This window comes from Tigriopus californicus, chromosome 3, assembly GCF_007210705.1.
Source record: "Tigriopus californicus strain San Diego chromosome 3, Tcal_SD_v2.1, whole genome shotgun sequence".
Taxonomy (NCBI): domain Eukaryota; kingdom Metazoa; phylum Arthropoda; class Copepoda; order Harpacticoida; family Harpacticidae; genus Tigriopus; species Tigriopus californicus.
Window position 1 is genome coordinate 9065295 of NC_081442.1, and position 18852 is coordinate 9084146.

General features: G+C 41.9%; 2 protein-coding genes and 1 long non-coding RNA gene across 5 annotated transcripts in view; 1 reads left to right on the top strand and 2 right to left on the bottom strand.

Annotated features, from left to right (window-relative positions):
- Positions 1-5273, bottom strand: part of LOC131877537 (ETS-like protein pointed) — an 8482-nt gene extending 3209 nt beyond the window's left edge. Inside the window, exons 1-2 of one of the 2 annotated variants that reach the window (XM_059223233.1) lie at positions 5038-5273; positions 4269-4564 (exon numbers count right to left, since the gene is read on the bottom strand). In XM_059223233.1, coding sequence (XP_059079216.1) covers positions 4269-4564; positions 5038-5233 — 492 coding nt within the window. In that variant the 5' untranslated portion in view covers positions 5234-5273. The remainder of the gene's footprint in view (positions 1-4268; positions 4565-5037) is intronic. The other variant, XM_059223230.1, reaches the window with a different exon arrangement.
- Positions 5274-7151: 1878 nt separating this feature from the next.
- LOC131877524 (uncharacterized) lies at positions 7152-9947 on the top strand. 2 transcript variants are annotated; one of them, XM_059223215.1, is made up of 4 exons: positions 7462-8622; positions 8696-8892; positions 9142-9297; positions 9636-9947. In XM_059223215.1, the coding sequence occupies exons 1-4, from the start codon at positions 7769-7771 to the stop codon at positions 9743-9745; spliced, it is 1317 nt and encodes a 438-aa protein (XP_059079198.1). In that variant the 5' UTR covers positions 7462-7768; the 3' UTR covers positions 9746-9947. The 2 variants fall into 2 exon arrangements, with proteins under 2 accessions (XP_059079199.1, XP_059079198.1); XM_059223216.1 differs by lacking the exon at positions 9142-9297 and having other exon boundaries at positions 7152-8622.
- A 6241-nt stretch (positions 9948-16188) lies between these two features.
- On the bottom strand, positions 16189-18098 carry LOC131878008 (uncharacterized). Its single transcript, XR_009372938.1, has 3 exons — positions 17219-18098; positions 17054-17157; positions 16189-16384 (listed from the first exon to the last, which is right to left on the bottom strand). It is a non-coding gene; the product is annotated as an uncharacterized LOC131878008 (long non-coding RNA).
- Between the last annotated feature and the right edge of the window lie 754 nt (positions 18099-18852).

The following is an 18852-nucleotide window of genomic DNA, read 5'->3' on the forward strand; positions in this document are numbered from 1 at the left end:
CCCCAAATGTATCGTCAGCGAGAATTTATCACTCCGTCAATTGTACACTCCGATCAACTTAATCAGGTTTCCTCATCCAGTCAGAAGCCGGCACTCCGCTTGTTTGTTTACCAAGATAAGGCAATCCTTCAATGAGCATCAATGACTGCTCCGACCAGAACCTCAATCCACGGCACAACTCAAAACACTGACAATCAAGGATGGAAATTTCAGGGTCATCTCCTCTCGCCCTTTTTCATCGGTAAATTGGAGAAACCAATTGAACCCTCTCCCTCGAACCGAATCCCCGATCAACAAGGGGTGCGAGGGTGGGTGGGAGAGGGAAGGATTTCGCCCCAGATGCTCTTGGGCCAGCTCAATTTCTTTCTGAACCTGTCGCGTACACCATGATGACGATTGACGACGGCTCAATGGTGGGAATGTTTTTGCCAGAGTTGTTCAAAAAATGACCACAGAGCACAGCCCGTGTGGACCGCAGAGAGCTCCAGTCTACATACATAGGAGAAAGAGAGAGAGAGAGCTCTGGAGCTCTCAACTCTTAGGGATCGATGATCAGAGGGTGTGGTGGTTGTCTAGCCAGACGAGATGGTTGGTCACTTAATTCCTCGACCTGTGTAGAGATCCGAGTACAAGTGGTGATGGTGGTGGTGGTGTTGGTGGTGGTGGTGGCGAGTGAATGGTTGCTAATTTCCCACGATCGGTTGGGTTGGGTAGTTTGTTCATTCATTCATTCTTTCGCTCGGCGAAAATGGATGTGATGTTTGCTTAGGACAAACTTGCGTACGGGCTTCACGAGGTGAAAGTTCGATGCGAAACTCCCATAGAGCCTCCCTCTTAAATAAGTATCAGTTTCATCAAACTGCATTCTCGGTTCAACGAATAGGCCTTCTTTAAAAGGAAGAGGATAATCCAGAATGTCGTGCATATAATGCAAGCTCATAGCTCACGCAGTAGCAGTAGATCAGGCTCAACGTTGGCTTAATGTCAGCTCAGACTTGTACATTGCAAGATGTACTACATGCTTTTGATGGTGTTATAAAAATATGAAAATGCTCTCCATGATTTTTGGTCAGCAATAAAGGTCAGCATCATCAGTATGCATCGCCTCGAGGTCATTGTGTTACTTCATTTCCAACGTCTGTGTCCTTTACTGTCCGTATATGGGGGAGGAATAAAAACAATTTGCCGGCACAATAAATAACCTTCCAAATGTTCGTGAAACACGAGCAGACACATTACTCTCTTTTCCCTGCCTCTGGATTCTCGAAGGTTGGATGGCCTTTATGCTTTTGTTGAAGTCTCTTTAGGCCAATCTCTCTTTCCTTCTCTCCTTTCTCCCGTTCTGTTATCCTGGGATGGGCCGAATTTGACGTCACGATTCATTCATGAAACGGCTCTATTCCCAACTCACTCAAGTTGGCCTCGTTGCATGGCCCACCATAGACCTCAAAATGGGCCCAGCCCTCCGGATACTCTCATGTTTCCTCCCTTTGTCAGCTGACAAACATAGGCCTTGGCAGTTCGCCTTTCGAGTGCCTGAGTTCAGTCAGATCTACGATTCTCTAAGTCGAGGCTTGTTGGCCCTTTTCCATTGCGAGTCTCTGACGTTTGTGAGCCAAACTGGAGCGTGTGAGACCCCTCACATGAGAAGGGAAAAGGCCAAGGCTGAGACCGACACTTTACATAGCCACCATCACAGACATGAACTACGTGCGGACATCCAGAGGTCAAATATGCCCTCAAAAGTCTCTCGTTTACACGGAATAGTGGCCTTGTTCCAGGAGGAGGCAAAGAGAGAGGGAGGGGGGAAGGGGGGTCTTAAAAGCCAGCACTACGAGAGAAAGAGCCCATTCGCCCCCTCAGAGACAAGAAGTCCCTCTCAAGCCTCTGGCTCTCTCGCTGTTTCTACTCCTGAGCCCTGACCACTGAATCACCTGCTCCGAATTCCCAGAGCTACAGTATGTTCGTGGCCTCCCCTCAAGGATCATGATGATTCATGAATAGTAGGAGTCTCGCGACGCAATTTCTGCGTGATTGCTCTTGGTTCGCCCGCTTTGAGAGAGCTAGGAGTTGTTCGAGGGGTTGTTGTATTGATCCTCAACTTCCACCCATCATCCATCCTTGCAACAAAATATCCAGCCAAACCAGGGAACTTTTTCCCACCTGATTTGGCTCCCGGCACTGACGGATTGACCCTCGCTCGATCCTTGATCCTAGTGTGCAGAGGCGAGTGAATTAGAGATGGACAGTTCCCAGACACTCGATTGGACGGCTCAACAATAATAATAACAACACTTGGGGTCTCGGGTCTCGCATAGTAGGCTACTGAGTGTATCAGCCATTGTCTGACCCCAAGATCTCTGTCGAGTTGACCCTCATCGCCCACAATTGTTTTCCTAAGTCCATCATACCCTCTGGCTTCGAACATGGATGAGATTGAGAGCCAAAGAACAACAAGAATGAGGATCTCGGGTGGCTTTATTGATACACTATCCAATAAACCAATGGAGCTGGGATTTCCGAGAAATACCATCCAGATCCAATTTTCCTCATCGATCGACTTACCCTCAGATTGCCGTTCCAATCTAAGCCTAGGCAACAAAAAGCGTTTCACACGAGGGGCTCGGGGTTCCCAATGTAATTGAGCGCCTCTCAATGCCCGCCTTATGGTGTCATGAGCACTCGTGTGTTTATTGTTTACTTTCTAATTGAAGATTGAAGAAGCGTACAATAAGGCACACCCATTTCATTTCATTATGAAGAGCAACTGATTAATGATCAACGCAAGCTTAATCTTATGCATGAAAAAGTCATGAAGCACAGCTTCATGAAATATCTGAAACAATAACTTCATTCTCGGAGGCAACAAGGAGCAAAGATTAGACAAAATATTGAGGCCATTGAAGGCAAGTTGTCAACAAATTCCATTCCTTTTGCCAGCTCAACTCTGAATGTAGCCTTTTTCAGGAGAGATGTCTCGTGTCTGGTTTCCCTCTCGTTTGGCAACGCTTGGCACTCGGATTGGGTGAATGAAATTGATTACAGGGCAACCGAATTGAATTTCTATATATAGATCCAGGACAAACGAAACCGCAAGGACACCAATCCCAATTCACAATGTGTCGGCATTTTCCTCCTTCTGCTGACGAATAAATGGTTTGAATTGAGGAAATATGAAATAGTATGTGTAGCAGTTCGTGTTTGGTTGTGTTGAATAGCCATGTGGTGTGAGAAACCATTGTGGATGAGAGTTGCAATTTCTTGACGGGTCTGCTGAATAATTCATAAGTTTGCCAAGGATTCGCTAAGAACCAAAGGGAAGGGAGTTTTTGTTAACACGGATTGCGGGGTTGGTTTTCATTAGGTTCCAAAGAACACATTAGTCGGCAAGTGAGTGTGTGTGGGTCGACAAATGAATGCCTATACGATGAATGATTGTGCCGAATATTTCGAGGGTTTTTACTCAAGCAGGATGTCATTCTGTCAAGAGTACTTTCTTACATTTGATTGGAAGGCGTGAGTCGGGTTTCAATCCAATGAGGATGACACCCTTTGACGAACGTGTGTGCAGCACTCATCTAACCCTTTATGACATTTGCAAGAGATCGAAGTTGGAAGGGGATCTTGGAGAGTCTGGACCTGACAATATGAGGATATGACCTGACCACCACAAGGCAAAGCATTCCCAGTTTCCACCATTGGAACTATGCATGCCAACCTACCAGTCCACCTTTTTTTTCTTCCAGATGCCTCAATCCACTTATTCCAGGCCCAAAGTGCACGCCTTCGCATGCGTACTGCATACTCTAGGGGATTTCGTTGAAAAGTTGGTCGAATAGTCGGGAAGAGATGAGTCAGTTGAAAGGACATGGACAATTTCACTTGCGTGGGAGGAAGACAGGAAGGAAAGAAGGAAGGAAGGAAGTAGGAAAGGAAAGAAAGCCGAATGAGTATGTAAAGGAACCTCACTGGGAACTAGCAAGGTAGGCTTTGGCAGTTCGAACGTAGGTCCAACTCAACAAATCGGACATCTTGAGTTTCCTTTGGGTTTTTCGTCCTAGTAAAAAAGACGCAACACTCTTCTCTAGCACTCCCACTCTTAAAGAATGTATGCAACTATGTCTTATAGAACTCCATTTCTAGTGAGAAATTGTCTTTCCCACTCTGTATACATATCGTCTAAACATGCTTTCTGGTGTATTTAGGCGATGATGTGAAGCACCCTAATTGGCCATATGGGCTCCGGTTCCTAGTCTTATTGGGCTTACCTCTGAATGGGTGCGCTTAAGGGACGGTTGAGTGCCTTTTGGCAGTCCATTGCATTCACCCTCCTCCAATAATGACTCATTTTGGCTGGCCAACAACTCGTTTGGGCAGATAAAGTGACTGGATGAGGGTGTTGCTGATCCGAGAGAGGCAGGATCACTCCAATGTCCAAATGGCTGGAATCCCAAGATGACTTCATCGTCCAAGGTCATGCCCGGTGCCTCGGAGGAGCAGCCAAATAGGCCTTCTTCTTGTATCGTTGAAGAGCCGTGGAACCCGGAACAACCATCCTCAAAACCTGTCACAGAAGTTAAGGAAATACAACCGAGCTGGGTAGTCTCGTGAGAGAGAAAATAAACCACAAAGTGACACTTGGAACAGTGCAATTCCGGAACTAAGTCTGGACTGAAAAGTCTCTTCAAAGGATGAAGTTCCTTCATTCGTAATTTTATTAGCATCACTGGCAAAGGGCGAATCACGCAGTGGAATCGTTCGAGTCCTTATTTTGACATGAATTTCAAGTTCTATTATTCTTTCTTCCTTTCAATTAAAATGAATGAGCATCAGTTTTCATTGGTCTTGTATTTACGTCATCTTTGAGACTTACTTGTTGCCAGATCTGGTTCCTAGTTTGCGACATGTACTTTGAACAAAGAGAAATGTACTTCCCCTCCACTGCTTACAAGGTCCTCCTCAGAATGGATAATTGCACCTCAATCAATCTTAATTTGGCTCGGATCGAGTCTTCGAAGAGTTAAGTTTCGCACTTACCCTCATTAGACCCATTCCCATCGGCGATACCATCACCGCCTTCTTCACGAGGATGGTTGTTGTTATTGATGATGGTGGTTGTGGTGGTGGTGGTACCCTCAAAGGCTTCAGGATAAATCTGAGGGAACTTGGATTGTGGAGAATTAGTAACTCGCGATATTGGACTTGGAACGGATTTCCTTTGCTGAATCTCCATATTCTAATACTAGAGGGTGAAGCTTCGGAGTGCCAGGCATATCACAAATCCCTGCACTCGGTCTGTTATCAAAGTGTCTTCAAGTGGTAAGCACATTCAAGACGTTTATCCCAGCAATCGCTCAGATGGTACAACTCATGTGTGTAATGGACATCGAGCAGGAATTTGGGGTGTTCCCACTCTCGAGATGAGTTCATCTACATCAAGATTCATTGGCCCTCGATGATTAATCGGGTGACGAAAATCCGGTCAGTTTTTCGGAACGAGCGTCCTTACTTAGTGTGACAAGCAACATGATCAGTCTGTTATCATATTGCTTTCTTGGAAGAATAGTCGTTGATGTGATGCTACGCCTCTTTTCAGATGCTTTTGATTTAAATCACGCCCACTCGAGACAAGGGTCCTTAAATATTAATGGTGGATCCATTTCTTTCCTTGTGCCAGGATCTGCATGGTCCGCATGCGTCTGATTCATATTTCTCATAAGTTTTCCGAGCGCCCGGCCAACCACCGTTTCAGACATTCTACGTCTTGAACCGCTTTGGTCTCGAGTCTATTTTGGGACTGGTTCTATTTCCCTGCATGGCCAAGAATAAACGAAGTACGCGTTGTTCTTACTTTAAATCTGATCATCAAGAGTGCCAAGCAGTCATGGAAAAGCCTTACAAACTTCATTGATCCGTCGAGGGCGCTATTTTTGCTCCTACGAGCACAGAACGTATTAGAGAGGTTAGAAAAACAAATGATCTATCCACATGTTTGATTTGGAAATATGTAAGACGTAGACAACATATCATTTCTCTTGTTGTGAATCCAAGAAAGGAAAAATATGCAGTAAGTTTATGTGATTCTTTCAAACTTGTGGAATTTTATTTTTCGCCTCTGAAGTGTGTCTTTGTAAACGCAAGCATGCAGCAAAGTACTAAACAAATTGTTCATCTCCACAATGTTTTAATGAACTGCATCATTCAATAATGATGTGGATAAGCTTTTTGTTCATCGTATCTAACAATATCATTTACTACTTGATTTTGATTTTTGCCAACCGCTCACATCTACGTATATTCGAAACCACCACAAAGACCAAAACCTACAAGTTGATCTTATGCAATCTATGGTTTGAACCAACCTCGGGTAAGGGCCCGCGCCACAAAGACTGGCCATGGGAAAGAGAACAAGAAATCACACACTCACAATTCTGCTTTCGCAACAGATCTTGTCATGACAGATCTGGATCTAATTTTAGCCCAAGGGCCCAGAGAGCTTTCCTCCGCCTCGATTGGTACTCCATGACACGGGGCCATATTGTGTACACACCACGCACAGTTCTCTCTACCTTGGAGAGCCTTTTCTCTTGTGTAGTACATACTAATAGTGGCCTCTCTTTCGCCGCCCTTGTCCCATTTCAACCTTACTTTTAGGGTCTATTTCACAGCATCACACAGTTAACTTGTACCTAAGAAATTGCACATGTGTGCAGTACGCAAACTACCTTCATTGAATGTTTGCTAGTACCGAACAACGGAAGGGAGAGTGCGTCACTGTTGATTTCATTATCGTTTAATTAACAGGAACTAAGTTTCAAACCAAGAGATGGGCTTATTTTTTTCGTGTTAAGAGTCTTTGATGGAATGCAGAATGGAAAAGAATCAAATGTCTTGGTGGGGACCATTTTGAACAAGACAGCCTGTAAAAGACTCTTCATCGGGACGGCAAGAACTTAGCACCGGGCCAAAAATGTGATGGAGTCTGAACTGTTTCTAGGGCATGGAGATGGAGATAGCAACATGAATTCGGGTAAAAAAAAGCATCTCTTTTGCCCTCTGCCTGGAGTGCGTCTCGGTGTGTTTTATCCGCAAGAAAGTCAGAAAAAGGAACGAGGAATCCGCGCCAAAAGCCGATGACGTCACGCCAGATCCCATTCAAGCCTTTGGAACGCGGGACCTCAAAATCCTCGGAGGACAGAGAGGGAGGTCGTTTGAGATGCAGGAACAGCGAGGAGTGGGAGGCGGAGGCGGAAGAGTACTTACCACACACGACCACTCCGACCACCGGCTACTCTACTTCAGCTCAAACTACTTCTATGTAGTGTACTACTGTACTAGGACTGCTCCTACTCCTACTACTACTCTACGAGCGATGAGATGCTTCAAGAATCTACGTACGTACGAGTACAAAGTGAACGTGGATCGGCCTTTTTTTACTAGTATCCCCTACAGACTAGGTATTACTACTCGGCGAAGAAAGGCAAGAGGATCAGTCTGAGGATTGACTTCGATCAAGTAGGAAGCACTTTATCGGCATTAAATAGATATGCAGAAAGCAATTGGAACCCTAGTAATGAGACTACTCGGCAAACAACAATAATAATACGTGATTGCGATTAGTCATTAAAGCAGTGAATGAGCCTGTGGACTTCCCTGAATAACAAATTGCCCTCAGCATGATTCATACCCAAGTGGAGGTATTATGACTGGTGGTGAAACCGTTTGAACCACTTTTGAGATCCAGTTCCCAAAAAGATTTGGACCCACAATGATCGTGCTTTCCACGTTTGTTTTGCTTCAACTTTTGGACCTGTGTTCCTCTTTGCGAGTTCCAAGTCGTGGGGTGGCTGCCAACCGTTGTCCCGATGAACAATTCTGGAGTTGGGACTCACAAACCTGCGTGGCATGTTCTCAGTGCTTTGGAACCGTTCCCGTTGTGCCTTGTTCCAATTTTGCCGATGCCATTTGTCCACCGCCCAAGATGGTTAAGAAATCCCTAAACTCCTTAAAGTCGCCGACAGAACTCGTCAAGGAGAAGATCAAGAATGCGTCCAAACGCAAGTTCGAATTCATGGAAGAGTTCCGTAAACAGGTGAACATTTCCCCTCGTGACCCTCAGTCTGATGATCTGGAGACTTCCGTGATGGGGCGCATTAAGTATAAAGAGGACCCGACCACAATGGAACGCAAGAGCGACCTTCATTCAGATCTTCAACTCATCGAGCGGGAGCTATTCTTGGAAGATGAGCTCTTAAAAGAGCAATTATCCACAAAGGCCATTACCGAATCAACATCACCCACTCCGGAAGAAGTCACAAGAGACAGTGAAACGAATTGGATGAAGAATCCCGTTCCCAACCAAGTTGCTCAAGATGACCAGCTATTGGTGGGCAAGAAACGCTTCTTTGCCACATCTCATCCACAAGCTACAGAGTCAACGCCAAAATCGGTTTACTACCGGAAAGAGGCAGTGGTTTCAGTCTCAACAACGGCCTCAACCGTGTCAGTATTTGGTGCCATCGTTCAACAACCCAATGAGATCACACTCAAACATCAAACTGCAGACGAATTCGGTCTCATCCATTCGCTCTTGTTCAGAGATCATTCCCAAAATGAGGAAGGGTAAGTTCCTGACAGTAACTATTTGACCATTCTCCCCCAAGTGTTGTATATGTTATTTACTCCATCTATACAGAGAGTCTGATTTGCCTCCAATGTCAACTTCATCTTCGTCCTCCGCTCCATCAACGCCGTCTCATGGAGGCCTCACCGTTCAACATGGATTGATAGTCCTGGGTCTCCTCATGGTGTGTGTTCTCAGTGCCGTTATTGCTCTCATTTATAAGAAGAGAACCATAATGCAACAACACTTCAAAGTCTTAGACAACCACAGTAAGTTCAGTTCCCTTCTCCATTCATTCATTTGGCACATTTCAAAAACACCCTTGGCCTGAGCTTCAAAGAAAAGTCAAAGACAAAAAGGCAACTTTATGTATGGAACCCGATTCAATGACGTCATACACTGCTACTTGGGCAACGAGGTCGAGGAAAAATTGCGATAGACAACGAACAATAGTCGTAAACTTCGAACATCTTCCACATTGCATTGCATTTCAAAGCCTATGATGATGCCTATTCCAGATTCCACTGGAGGCATTGGACCATGCTCGTTGAACCAAACGCACATGTCTTCTCATAACTCTTCTTTACGGCGAAGCCCAACCGATTCGAGGCTGACAAGCCAAAGTAGCGTGCCAACCTCACCGTCCTCCACAACTTACTCGAGCTCAATTTACGGTGAGGACATCCCCTTTCAAAGATCCTGTCTGTACAGTACATATTTTTTCAATGTGGTGAGCTCCCAAAATGTACGGATGCACAACCCATCCATCCAGTCATTTCATCACTTTCTTATGCAGTGACGAAGGCTTACAATGCTATGCTACTGGCTACCCTTCATTCTGAATACTAGGGATTGGAAATAGATGAGGTCAGCAGAAATCATACATTAGGATATACTCATGGCGGATTATTGGATCAGTTTACTTGGGAAGAAAATTGAGGCCCCCTTGTGGTTCTGATGGCGTCACGCTCTCCAAGGAGAAAATGCTTAATTTGGAGTGTTTTCCTTTCAGATCAAGGAGCGCCAAACACGTCATCAATTGAAGGCCAAACTCAAATGTACTTATCATATGTGGATCATCAAGGCCGAACTCAGCTCAAATCCAGAGATATGGCCGTCTAGAAAGACGATGGACGCAATCATCGATCGTTCCGTGATTCGCCAATGTTGCACCTTGTCAGAACATAAACATAAATTGTCGGATATTTTTCGCTAACTATTTCTTGTTTCATGTGGTACGTCAAAGAATTAATGTATTGCTCATTGTACTACAACAACGATAAAAAAGACATGAATAAATATTATTGCTATGTCTCATAAAAGACCTCCGAACACAGAGCTATTACATCAATAATTGATCTAACATCAATTTACATTGAAAATGTGCTATTATCATCACGATCAAGAATGATACCTTATTATTGAGCGCTACTTTACATTCAAATATCACGCACCCTGTAAAAGGTCACCTTTTTTTTTCTTTCCCTTGGGTCTAGCCGGGGTGTGATTTTGGACCTTTTTAGGAGGTTGGCTCCTAGGAGAGTCATTTTATGTTTATCTTTTGCAACTGATTCAGTTCATGAACAATGACAATTCTCGTTTTCTACAAAGAGGCTCTAGACGCTTGAATATTGACCCGGTATCTGTGGCTGAGAAAAAAAATCGTATTTTTTTACTCCACCAATAAATGGTACCGTAATAAAGGAAATCATTCCCAAAAGTAAAGAAATACTAATTTCAATTAATCTACATTCGACATCACTTGTTAATGATTAGGGGTCCTGTGATGCCGTTTCTGATTGTTCTCATTTGCAGTTTCCACACGACACTATTGCTCAGTCGTCATATGTACGTAGACCTTGAACAAAAAGTTGCCTTTTTGGACGGAATTTTTCTTAAGTTGTGATGATGAAAAAAAAAAAAAAAAGAAAACGTAAGAAGAAAGTTGTAAAAAGGATAAAGGAAATCATTCCCAAAAGTAAAGAAATACTAATTTCAATTAATCTACATTCGACATCACTTGTCAATGATTAGGGGTCCTGTGATGTCGTTTCTGATTGTTCTCATTTGCAGTTTCCACACGACACTATTGCTCAGTCGTCATATGTACGTAGACCTTGAACAAAAAGTTGCCTTTTTGGACGGAATTTTTCTTAAGTTGTGATGATGAAAAAAAAACAAAAAAGAAAACGTAAGAAGAAAGTTGTAAAAAGGCTCAAGAAAGGTGCAAACAATACATTAAACTTTTTGATTTGCAAGAAGAAAATTACATCGGCAAAAAGGTCAAGTTTAGCCCTTTTCAGCTACTTTGATGCATTTTTTGCTCTTCCAAAATGAAAGGCACTCAACTGCATTTCATGGTTTCTCCATGGAGTTTCTTCACTTATTATTAAAATTTCTTTCTTGCAATGTTTTTTACATTTAGACATCTTTTATGGTATAATTGATTCAGGTGTTATGGTACAAGTACTGCTCAGGTAAATTTACACCATTTTCAACAACACTCAAATCGACGTAATGAGCAAGTAGGTATCTTGAAATACCTTGGAGTTAAGGCTAGTAGACTTGATTATTTGGTTATTTCCAAATAGCCCACAAACAATGAGAGCCATTCTTAAAGAAAGGACTTCGGGATGTGACCCTCGATCCAGCTCGAGCGGGACATCCAGCCACTCCCTCGATCAACCTTCTGAAACTTCACAGTTACGCTATGGTGGCTGGTCGTGCACACCTCCTTCTCCAACTTCCCTTCAGAAGAATTAGTCTTTGGGTTGAGGTCAGGTGAGTTGGAGTGCCAGGTTTTAAGGTTCCCGAAATCTACACAGTTGTCTCTGAGGAGCTTTAGCGTGGTCTTTGACTTGTGAGGTATCGCACTGTCGGAATTGAACGCAATCACTAACCCACGTAATTGGCCTTTTCCAAGATCTCAGAGATTACCTGGTTGCAGAGGAGCTAAAACTAATGCTCCGGCTTACGTGCCTCTTCTTGGCAAAGTATGGAATTGAAGTGCTTGGTGCTAACTGGATGGATGGATTGATGGGGGGGTCTCTTATAACACTTCTGGGGGGCATTGATCTTCCCCATGACTTTGTTATCCACTTTCCAGTTTTTGTACACGTTCTAAAACATTTCCTTGAGAAGCTTCAGAAGCTTCATCAAGGGAGTGGCTGCATGTCCCGCGCAAGCTAGATCGAGGGTCACATGCCGACGTCCTTGCTTCATGAATGGCACTCCTTGTTTGTGGGCTTTTTGTAAATAACTAAAGAATTATGTCTACCAGCCTTAACTTCAAGGTATTTCAAGATGAGCCTACCTGCTCATTACGTCGATTTGTGTGTTGTTAAAAATGGTAAAAAAATACCGGATCGCCCCTGTAGTAAAATAAGGAATGCAGATCTCTTCACTAAAGCAGGTCATTTCTATACCATTTACTTGTAAAGAGGTTCATTTCAAAGTTATAGTGTCAAAAGTTTAAGTAACTGACCAAGGACGAAAATTTGAATTTCATGTTGTTTTTACTACACAACTTTGGACATATCTTCTGAGTTCACCGACTTAACACCACATAAAATTATGATTATCGGCCTGCTCTTGGTCAGCAACATAAGCTTTTGGCAAGATAACTTTTTTTGGCTTTTTCCCCCTATTCTAATCGCTAGAAGGAATGTTATGTCCACAACTATTAAAATGAAAGGTTATAATTCGTCTATTTATTACCTTTCAAACCTTCTATAATATTTGGTCTGCCAACGAGTTCGAGTTGGCAGACCGAGAGCTAGTCCTTGAATGTAGGGTTGATATGGAGTACTATATAAAAATTTGTCCAAGTCTGACTTGAAAGATGTATTCCCTACGAATATTAAAAGGAAGCAAATTAAACAATGATGGGGCCCCAGAAAGAAGAGAGTTGGACTTCAGTAGTACTTAATTCAGCATCACCATCATCATGCATGGAAGATTTATTTTGGGTTTTGTTTCGCTTTTCACTGGCTTTTCTAACCGCTACAGGGTATGTAATCCCCCTTCCTATTAAAATGAAATGATTTACTTTGTCTAATTTTTTACCTGTTAATCTTTGCATGATATCTGATCCATCAACGAATTAGAAAACATCTGGCTAGCCTTTGAATGTAGGGTTGATCTGGAATGGTATTTAAAATTTTGTCCAAGTCTAACTTGAAAGATGCTACAGGATCAATAAGGCCTACGTATTCCTTTCATATTAGAGGGAAGCAAATTAAACAATGAAGGAGCCCGAGAAAGAACAGACGTGGACTTAATTGTTTTTAACTAGCCTGGATTCTCGAGGGCTTGAAGGTGCTCTCAAAACGTACATTAAGCCTTTACGGTCACTAGAATTGACCCTAAATCCTGGGTTGGGACAAAGCTCATGGATACTTTTGAAGACGTACAGTATCAGATACCTTTCGTACCTTCTCTGAACACTGTACAGTCCCAACTTGTCTAGTCTCTCCCAATATGAGACCTTTCTCACTCCGTTGATGTTCCTAATGAAACATCTTTGCACTTGTTCGACCTTTTGCAAACCGGATGAATTAATCCAAAATGGGTGAAGCATATTCCAGATGTGACTGAACAATCGACTTGTAGTACAGAGTTAGCATCGTGATACTATCTCTGGACTTAAACGTGCGATATATCCAACCACACATTTGAAAGGCTTTACCCACCTTCAACTGGATATGCTCATCGAGCTTTCCATTATTTTGGAGGACTACACCTAAATCTTTCATAGATGAGACTTGCTCCATATCTTCACCTCCATTATCTACCAGTAGAGTATTCAAAGGAGTTGTTGACCCGAAGGTCATTGAGCGGAATTTCATTCCGTTCAGGGCCATATTACTCTTTATCAACCCAAGAATAGATTATTTCTAGGTCCTTTGCAAGGCTAGTGAAATTATGGCCATTCCTACCAGAAACTAACTTTGTATCGTCAACATAAGAAGAGAAACTGGCAGGAAAATCAAGGGCAACAAATAGTATTGATAAGAGGGTCCCTAAGAAGGAACCCTGGGGAACACATGATTTGACATCCTGTATGTCACTAAGGGATCCGTCGACCTAAACAAGTCACTTCCTATCATGAATGAAGGTTTTTACTCAATTGAGAACCTTGCCTTGGAGTCTATTTAACAAAAGGCCATGATGTACTTGATCAAAGGCCTTGGCACAATCAAGATAGACAACATCAACTGATTCGTGGCTCTCTAGTCCCTCAATAACCTGCTCAATATGATCAATCAGTTGGGTAACCGTGCTAAAAAGTGCTCGGAACCCGTGCTTGCTAGGAGGAAGGACTTAATTGACCTCAAGAAATTCAACAAGTTTGAACTTCATGATCTTCTCAAACATCTTCGCAATATTCGAAGCGAGAGAAATCGGCCTATAGCTACTGGGGAGCAACTTATCACCCCACGGTGTTGAAAAAGCCCTATCAAGTTTCTTGCATAATTTCAAATTAACTTAAAACCTTATACAACCATATCTAAAACCCTCAAAAAAACAGATTTTTGAAAATTTATTCTAGAACTGTCCAAAGGACATTTAGCTGAGCGGTCACTGAACATTTAACAAATATCAATGAAGTCTTAAATAAGCAAGTTTTAATCAGCTTCAACAAAGTCTTCAAGAAACGACAAAATCTATAACATTGTTTGTTATATGCATTGTCTTCAGAATTCAAGTGAATACGTAACTAAGTGTACACAGGAAGATTGTAAAACTTATTTTCAAGGATTACACATTTAGTGGGTTAAAAGTGACATTATATAACATTTTTAGCTATTGTGAGACTATGCAAGAAACAGGAAAAATACCTTTCATTTATGTGATATTAAAAATCGATTTTAATTCTTTGGGAAAATGATTAAACATATAATCGGGTCATTTTGGGGCTAAAATGATGAAAGTTTGACCCTTAAATCCCATGTAACTAAGTAGCGGTTTAATAGATGATATCACGATTTATATTCAATAGCTAACTAAGTGTGCTCCCAAGTTATATTCAGTAGGTTTTGGAAAATCTTAGTTTTCATAATGTTTCTAGGTATAGAATTATCTATATAGAAGTATCTAGAATTCCATAAAGCAATAAAATCCAAGTTGTTGCCCATAATTTTCTTAGGTAGCAGAATGCCAAAATGTGTTTGGGGATTTCCGTCAAAACTTTAAAGGGTATTTTTACCCCTTTGTACCCCTCTAAAAATGAGCTAACTTCAGAGAAGAGGGGATCTTGCCCTGATCCATTATGCAACAGATCAAACACGAGATAACAAGAGCAAGAACCAGTGAGCATCTCATCAGAAACTGAGATACCACACCATCAGTACCAGGAGAACCTGAAAGCCTCAATTCCCTGATGGTTGCTAAAACACTTTGATCTGTAGCTTTAAGATTTCTCAATTTGACAAAAAACTTTGAAAGGAATCAATTTACAAGTAAATGATATAGAAATGACCTGCCTATAGTTAAGAGATTTACGTACGTACATTCCTTATTTCTTTACTCCAATTCGAAAAGTGGCTCAGAGCTGCTATAACAACAGCAGCCCGATTTGGCGGGAAGCTAGTTCGCTGTCCATATTTCTAGAAGTTCGTGGTTAGACCTAGACAAAAGAGTGCTCGGACTACCAACTCAAGCCGGTTAGGATATAATTTTCCAGAAGAGAGCGTTTGCATGGCGAAGGGATGCATATGGGTCTTTCTATTCAGAATCTGGAAACACTGTCAACGATTCAGATTTACACCAGAGATGCCAGAATTGCCTCGATTGTGTCAGTTGCTTGTGTGAAAGAACAAATTGATGTGTTCTCTTTTCAAGAAGTTGCGCAAGAGTATCCCTTCCGGCAACCGATTATTTTTCTAGACGACCCCACTGTATGCGAATTCTGTTTAACTTTAAAAAAAAGTAGTTGCACCGTCACCTAACAAAAGTTAACGGGCACAAGTCAAATCTAGGTCCGATGTGTTTGCCAAAACAGTACCTGTGGCGCTCTGGGGGCTTTTCTGTGGTTCAAAGTAGTAAATCATTGCGACCCATGAATTTCAGCCAATGTTGCATGAAAGAACATAGAAACCAATTCACGTCCTGAGGCCAGGAACATTACGTCACTTCCCGTGGTTATTTGTATGTACTGATGGGGACCAAATTAATAATCACGGGAGGTTGCAATGAGGACTGCTAATTTACATTCTCAATGCCACATGGCATGACTGGTGGAATGTGGGAAAGCCGTTAATTAGCCTCAAAAAGTAACCCTGATTTTCCTTTCGTCTAACCAGGGTTGCTTTTTATTCAGACATAACATTTTACATGGCGATCTAATCTGTCGGTGCTTCGCTTAGATTAGGAAACTTAGATTCCGGCCACTCGTGAACACAGCCCCAAGAAATAAGATTTCTAATGGTGGCGTTTGGTTTCCTCTGCGTGCCGGAGAGAGAACTTTATACCGCTGAAAACCGGTCCTTGTAAAAGAAAAAATGCAAACCGTCAAATTCTAATTGCATTCTGGTTCATAGAAAAAATATCCTCGGGCTAGGGAAACAAATAGCAAACCAATGTCTGATTTTTTTTTTATTTGCACGTTTGACTGATACTAGAATTTAAAATATATCCAGTTTGCCCTCACAATGGGTTTCATCAGAGATCTTGATTTCTTTGACTCGGACATCGAACAAAAATGAAGAGCTGCTTGGATTTTTTTGAATCTTGAGCTTTTCAATCTTGAGCTTTAGCTCCCTTAAAAGACAAAAATAAGAACTAATCACGGTCGGAAATGATAAGTCGAGTTGTGTACAAAAAAACCCCAAAGGGAAAGTTTAGTAACATAATATAAAACTCATTTGGCTTGTTGTAACGTCCTACATGTGGCCCTCGATGACAAGATTTTCCCAAAGAAATCTTACGATACGCACGCCTCTTTGCCTACATAATACATATTCTGTCAAACAACATGAATTATTTAGCTGCTGTTCAAGCCAGCACAGAAATAGTCCAAAGAAACCAGTTTTGCTGTCAAATAGCTTTTCATAAGCAATTAATTCAATGTTCGACAATAAACTCTTTTATTGCAAGGTTCCTTGAGAATTCTTTTATTGTAGGGGAATATGAACACTTCACCAGTCCATGACCAATCTCATGCTGCTTTGAATTTTTGACATAAAGGGTATCATTGAGTGAGTCACTTCTGAGAGCGTCTTAACGATTATATATTTATAGATGTGGTTTGAAGAAATGTTTTTAGCACCTCAATTATAACAATTTTGACTGCACTATTTAAAAAGAAATTAAGAAACGAGGACAACCTCATACTCTAATTTTAATCAATAGTTTTTACTCTTTTCGATCATATTGCAAACTCCTCACTTTGTGTCCGTGAATTTCTTTCGTTGGAATTCTCCGACTTACTTCTCGTTTACGTTGATTCCAAAATCCCAATTGAGCTGGATATCTTTATTTGATGTTTCAGTTTATCCATAAATAGCACGTGCCAATTTTTGAGAGGAAAAAATCTGAAACGTGAATCCTTTGTCAAGCTAGTCCCGAGTTGCGGAAGAAGACTTACGTACTTACGGTGTCGTACGTTCTTTTAGCATTCATGTCAATGTTCTTTCTGGCCGTCAAAATCGTGCACCACTTGAACTTTACGTCTGTACGAAGGCTTAAGGGTTTGTTATCAAGAGGTTCGTTCGTTCTGTCGTCTGACACTCATGGTCTTCAATAGAAAGAGGGTATCATTATGAAAAGCCCATTCACTAAATCGAATTGATTGCAATTACTGAACACCCGAATTGATTTTTACTGCCAGGGCAAAGTACACTTGTGCAAGCGAACAAAATTGAAGTGATTGAGCAGGGTCCTTGGGATTTCTTCCCTTTAGAAATGATGTTTATCCAGAAGATTGAAATTAAGATCGAGAATCGAGATTGCCTCACGGATGGAGGGAGTACTTACTATGTACATAGAACGTACCACTGTGTACTACATGAACTGCAATCTTGGGTTGTCTGCATTGATGATTGTGGTTTTTGGGGTGGGCAGTTGAATTCGCCTTGCTCTTTTCCTTCCAATGTGAAACACCTTCGAATTCAAACACATGGCCAAGTAAACAAGTGTTCCTCGAACCGAAATTGAGCGATTGATAATGCCATGCACTTACATGAATGCAGAAGAGTTGTGCTGATCTGATAGTAATGTTGACGAGAAATGGCGCGTGGAAATCTGATAATCTCTACACACGAGAAGGTGACAATCTGTCAGTCTGAATCCGACTCATTCCAACAGCACCCTTTGAATTTGCGATAAAATGTGTGCCAGAAATAAAGTGCTTTGACAGGTTTAGAATATTTTTCTCTCCGAGAGACATTTGGATAGAGAAATAGAAATCCTATTGGCATCTGTGTTTTTGTTCTCTCGCATTTGTGGATTAGGCCAACCAGCCATTTTCTCCCGTAAAGTGCAAAGTGAGGCCTCAAAATCAGCTCCCGGATTCAAAGGATCCTGTTTTATCCGGTACTTTTTCATTCCACGGCTGATATTCAATATTTCGTTCTTAATATTAATTATCAAGATGGAACTTTGTCGTAGACTACCAGTGTATCTGGAAAGGAAATATATTACACTTTTCTAAGTCTCGGTTTTACTCAATGCCTTTGCTATTGAAAACATTCCACTTTTATATGGGCTTTAATTGATTTCTCTCGAAGTTTCAAAACGCAACGTCAAACATTATTCAACGAGGGAATACCACAAGTTAACAGTTTGGCACGGCTTCAATGACGTCGGCTTCAAATGAAATACTATTTAAAAAGAACTTTTGATTTGAACGACACCAGGCCTAGCCGAAGATCTAAATGATATTTATGACCAAAGCGTGTCATTTCCAATAAAAAAAAAGTCCTCGCACACATAGTGAATGTGATATCTGGCCCCAGTCCTTGCCTTGATCGTCGTCTGCATGCATTGCAAAGGCTCAAGGCCATTCAACAGAAATAAATATCTATATGTGTGTATATTCTTTATGCCTGGGGAATCGTCGGGACAATGGGCTAGTCGACACGTGCAACTGTGCCTGCTGCCTGCTTCTATGTAGTAGTGCTACATGATGCTATTCAATGAAGCAGGTGATGATGATCAATCTCCCATTCTTTACCATGAATATTCCCAGTTTTTCCAATAAAACGATGTAGGAGCCCCGGAAATGCCTC